Here is a 5,270-nt window from a genome sequence, read left to right on the forward strand (position 1 = left end):
CCTCTCCGCCCCTCCCCGGCCAAACTGGGAGCAAGTACCTGCTATGGGGCTGGAGAAGATACCCAGGGCATGCGTATCATCCACCCACTTAATATCGAAGCCTTTTTTCCTGCCAGAAAGAGGGAAGCTCAGCAAGACATCCACCCCGGTCCAGAGCAGAGCCCAGGCAGAGGACCTCAGTGCCGGGGACTGAGCGTTGCTGGCAGACTCACTGATAGCTGCAGAAGACACGCATCAGGTCCTCAGTGCGGAATTCCGGGGGGAAATCATAGATCTCAATGACATGGGGCAGCTCGGCATCGCTGAGGTCCAGTGAGGCGGGCTCGGCCCCATAGTAGTCAAAGCGGGGTGACTGCTGGCTCTCCCGGCGCTTCTCACTCCCCAGGAGCTGTAGGGGTGGGAGAGGCACAGCACTGAGCAACCTGAGCCCACCGGCCCTGCGCCCGCTCCCAGTTCATGGCAAGCACTCCCCGGGAAGTGGTCCGGCCCCCGCGCCCTGCCCCAGCACTGCAGATAGATTCACGGCATCAAGAGATTAGGAGGTATCAACCGGGGCTCTCACGCCGTGCTCTTGCTTTTCCCCTTACCAGCACCCCTTCAGTTGCTCTGTGGCCCCACTGGAGACACAGAGAACACGTAGGCATGGCACCAGTGAGGCAGTGCGTGCACTCCCAAGCACACTGCTCCTTCCACAGTGATGTGCTGACCCAAAATACGTTTAGGGAACAATAAGGAGCAGGATGGGAAGGCCACGAGGAAAGACTCACATCTGCCTGCTGCATGGGAGCACCAGGCTCAACCGGCTGCAGCACATGCACCAGAGCAGCCTGTTGGCACCCCAGTTGCCAAGGTGGAAAAACTAGTACTCCGAGGAGGAGCAAGTTCTGGTGGTTAATCATCTGTGTGGCTAAAAATTTATGCCTTATTTCTCATTTGAATTTGTCTGGCTTCACTTTCCAGACGGTGGTTCTTGTTCTGCCTCTCTGCCAGCCCTGGTCCCCTCCCCACAATGGCACTTACTCAGGTTAATCAACCCCCTTCTCAATCTTCTTCTTGATAAGCTAAACAGCTTCTGCGTATTTAGTATCTCACAGCAGGGCACCTTCTCCAGCCCTAAAAGATGACGGCTGCGGCGCTTTTCTGCCTCTCCCACTTTCAACCTTCATTTTAAAACACAGGCGGCAGCCTCCCACTGTCACAAGACGGGGATGCACCCACCGCCCGCTCCCCTCTGCCCCACAGCATCAGTGCTGGTGGGCACCACTTGCTGCACCTCTGTTTTCCAAACCATGCCGTGCCAACAGCCAAGGGGATTGACAGCCCTGATGCCCCCCCCGCCCCCTCCCCTCTGCCCCACAGCATCAGTGCTGGTGGGCACCACTTGCTGCACCTCTGTTTTCCAAACCATGCCGTGCCAACAGCCAAGGGGATTGACAGCCCTGCTCTGGCTGAGAGGCTGGGCCAAGTGCAGCTTGAAGCCAGCAGTGGCTCCCCTGTCACCCCCATCACAGATCGTGGGGCCAGCATGATGCTGGGAGGCGGGTCCATAACTCAGATGGGTTCCCAGACTGATCCCCCAAGCACTCGTAGCAGAACACACCATGTCTGGGAGGTTTGAGTCCATAAATCCCAGCCAGCTCAGTCAATAAAAAGTGCTCATTCCAACAATTTTACGGGGAAGATGGATTCACGGCAGGTGAGGGGGTGCTGCCAGGGCGGCTGGATGCCGGCGGAGGACAGAGCTGAGTTATGGACCTCACGGGACAGGCTAGCACTGCCAGCAGAGCTGCCTGCCCCACCATCATCACCCATTAACCAAGCCTACCCCGTGTGGGGCGGCTCACTCATCCAGCACACCCAGCTCGCTCAGGGGACACCAAGGGGCCGTCCCTGGGCAGGATGAAGCCCTCTGGTGCTGCTTGAGGGAGCAGAGCACTTGGGTAGTGCCAGGTGCCAGGAAGATGATTAGAGAGTGGGAGCGCAGAGTGCCAGAGAGGTTCTTGACCTTCACAAATCACCAAGTGTGGTGGAGCGGCAAGGACAGGAGCCGTCTGCCAGCTGGGCTCAGCCACGCGGCAGGCATGGCTCAACAGGTCCCCCCATGCTGCCAGTGGGGGGGCACGCAGAGTGCCTGCAGCCCGCCAGCCATGGGGCAGGGCAGGGAGAGGGAGCTGAGGTATGGCCCCCAGCCCTGGCAGGCACCTGGCACTGGAAGGGTCTGCCGATGGGATGGACAGATGGATGGCAGAGACAGGAAATTAAGCCTGTCCATCACTCCTCGCTGCTCTGCAAAGGTGCACCCTCGCCAGAGCGCATTAGAGGGGTCTGTGGGTGCTCGGTTACTTGCCAAGAGTGCACCCCCAGAGCTGGAGGGGAGGCATGCACCAGCACGCATGCACCATGGTGCCTGGCACACACACATCGCAGCCCCGACATCAGCGCTGGCTCATGGAGAGTCCACCAAGTCTGCAAGGAAATGGTCACAGTCCTTAATTACCCTGTGTTCAAACTAATTTCGACTCTGAATTTGTCTGGTTTCAGCTTCCAGCCAACGGATCTCACTATAGTGTTTTTTTCTACTAGATTAAAGAGCCATCCCCTATCAGAAATCTCTCCTCCACACACAACATCATAAATCTTGCTCTCTGCTGACTATCTGCAGTGCATAAGGATTTAGTTACGAGGACGAACACTACTAATTTTCTTGCCCTTTTTGTTAATTAACAACAGCTCCATCTCCCCAAGAGCCTGAGCTCTCCCCAAGCAGCCCTGTCCACCTGCCGAGAGCTTGAAGGGCTCGAGAAGTGCCTGGAAGTCACTGGAATGTGCAGAGGAGTTAAGATGGCAACTTTTAATTGACAAATCCCTTTTTCAGGTTCTCATTCACACGTTTTGGGAGGCTCCCTGGAAAGCTCAAACTTCACTCAAGAGCTTGTGCGCAGAGGAGCTAACGTGGCTGCTCACAGTTAGCACTGGTGCTGCATGGCACAACCTTGCCTGGAGCATCCTCCAGCTGCATCGTAACACAGGCCCTCCCTGACCTGCCTCCTCAGCAGGGCCAGGCAGCCGCTCTGCTGTGGCTGAGGACGAAGCTGTGCCCCCCATGCCAGCCCGTGGAAAGCCAGTGCCAGTGCCACACGTGCCAGCTGCTGTTGGGGCAGCAGCACCATCCCCCTCATGATGGTGCTTGCCACAACCTCATGGCTGGAGGGTGGCAGACTGCAGCTGGGGGAGCACAGCCAGGCAGGGATGGGAGTACCCAACGTACTTCCACATCGTCCTCTGAGCAGCCCCAGAGGTGAGCCCTGTGTGCCCCACAGCCTGTCCCAGCCCTACACCAGGCTTGGTGAGGGCACCAGCCCAAGCAGGGTGCCATGGATGCAGTCGGTACCAGTGCTCCTTGGTAACAATGCTCTGGGGTTGATCCCATCCCTTCACAGATGTTGTTAACAGGCACCATCCACCACTTCACACCCTGCTTCCAGCCTGGGGTGGACAGAGACTCGCTGTAACAATATTAGCGCTGTTTGTAACTTTGGGCACATTAATGTCACTTGGAAATTTCCCGGTTTGACGCTGCTGATTTAAAATGCAATAAGGGATGCCCAGCCTCGCTGCAGAAGCCGAGCTTTCCTTGCAAATGGCAGGAAAACGGCGTGGGGCCTGCTGCTAAGCAGATAATTGTAGTAAATTCAGCTGCACGCGTGCGGGAGGGGATGGCAATGAGCCACAGCTGATTAAGAAGCCATGGTGTCGAGCAAACTTCCCGTTGCTATTTCAATGGGAGCCCATACGTCTCAGCCCATTTCTTTATCACCAGTCCCACCTTCATGAGAGTACCATTGCGGTTTACAGCGCTGCAGCAGGTTTTACCAGGTGTACCTCATGTACTATAGAGGGAAGCTCTCTCCCACCCTTCGCCAGTACTGCGGAACAGGATGGGAATCAGCCAAGGTGGAGAAGGTGGACGTCCCAGGCATTTCGGCACAGATGGCTGGCCAAGTGCCCCAGGTGCAGTCTGCTCCCCATGCACCTACCCCAGAGGACGCAGGGATAGCTGACCCCCACAGACCCCTGTCCCTGCACCCACAGGCAGCAGCCACCATCCCTGCAAATCCCCACGGGCACCAGCTCGCAGGACTTACCTCCTCCAGCAGACGCGGGTCCAGGCAGTCCCCGTCGTCATTGAACAGCGCGTCCCAGCTCTCCTCGGCACCTGGGCTGGCCTGGCTCGGGTTCCCAGCGTTGGCTTGCTCTGCCTTCGGGCGGTCGCTGTGGAGACCTCCCTCTTCCTCCTCAGCCTCCTGCTGTGGTGAGCCCACGTCCTCATCTGCCCCCATCGACTCCTCAGCCGAGGCAGTGAGCGAGAGCCCCTCTACGCCACAGCACAGCAGCTCCAGGGGTGGAGGGGGCTCACAGCTTTCTGGGGGTGTCCCCTCCCACGTGCCGCTCAGCAGCTCCTTGCCAGCAGCCAGCGGGCTGCTCTCAGCCCCGGCGATGTCATCTGTGCAGGCAGAGGTGCTGCCCGCTCCCTCTGCAGCGGGCACCGGGTCGCTCTCTCCACCAAGATGCCCAGTACCAGCAGTGTTCTCCTTGCCAGCCGGGAGCTGGGATGGGCTGACCATGCCCTGCCCTGGGAGCACTGCCACATTGTCCATGCCACCCCTCGACCATGCAGGTTCAAAGCTGGCTCCTCTGGGTGTTTCCAAGGTGGTCTCCCCAGTGAGCTCAGCTGTGCCTTCCCACCTCTCCTCCTCCTCCAGCATCCCAGCAGCACAACTTTTGCCCTGCCCTGCCAGGGAAGACCCCACACACTCCCTCTCCTCTTCATGGGCTTTTGGACCTGCAACCTCCCACACCAGCCCAGGCACACTGCCCCGGTTGCCTAGCCCTGCCAGTTGCAGGACACCATCTTCTGGGCACTGGGAGAGGTCCCTGGCTGGATCCGGGCTGCTGTCCCCAGTGTGCTCTGACACATTGCTTGGCCCTGTCCAACACGCTGGCATTAGGCTAGGAGGGGGTGCTGGGCTAGCAGGGTCGCCCCCAGGCTCAGGTATAGCCTCTGTAGTCCCAGGCTGCTCACTCAGTGGGGATGGACGATCAGGCTCAGTCCTCAGCATCTGGCAGCAACGGCTGAGCTCCCTGACTCTGTCATGGGATGTTTTGTCCTGCCCATCCCAGGGCTGGGCAGCAGCGGGATCCGGGCTTGGTTCCTGCACACAGGGTGATATCTCCAGGCCCTTTGGCACGGCCGGGCAGCTGCCTCCCAG

At 58.8% G+C, this 5,270-nt stretch overlaps 1 protein-coding gene across 1 annotated transcript; it reads right to left on the reverse strand.

Annotated features, from left to right (window-relative positions):
• Positions 1 to 38: 38 nt before the first annotated feature.
• R3HCC1L (R3H domain and coiled-coil containing 1-like) lies at positions 39 to 4,658 on the reverse strand (the record flags this gene model as incomplete). Its single annotated transcript, XM_010144282.1, has 3 exons — positions 4,146 to 4,658; positions 213 to 388; positions 39 to 109 (listed from the first exon to the last, which is right to left on the reverse strand). Coding segments are annotated over exons 1-3 (760 nt in total), but the record flags the coding sequence as incomplete, so codon positions are not given.
• Between the last annotated feature and the right edge of the window lie 612 nt (positions 4,659 to 5,270).

Source organism: Buceros rhinoceros, unplaced genomic scaffold (genome assembly GCF_000710305.1).
Source record: "Buceros rhinoceros silvestris isolate BGI_N320 unplaced genomic scaffold, ASM71030v1 scaffold41179, whole genome shotgun sequence".
NCBI classification, from domain to species: domain Eukaryota; kingdom Metazoa; phylum Chordata; class Aves; order Bucerotiformes; family Bucerotidae; genus Buceros; species Buceros rhinoceros.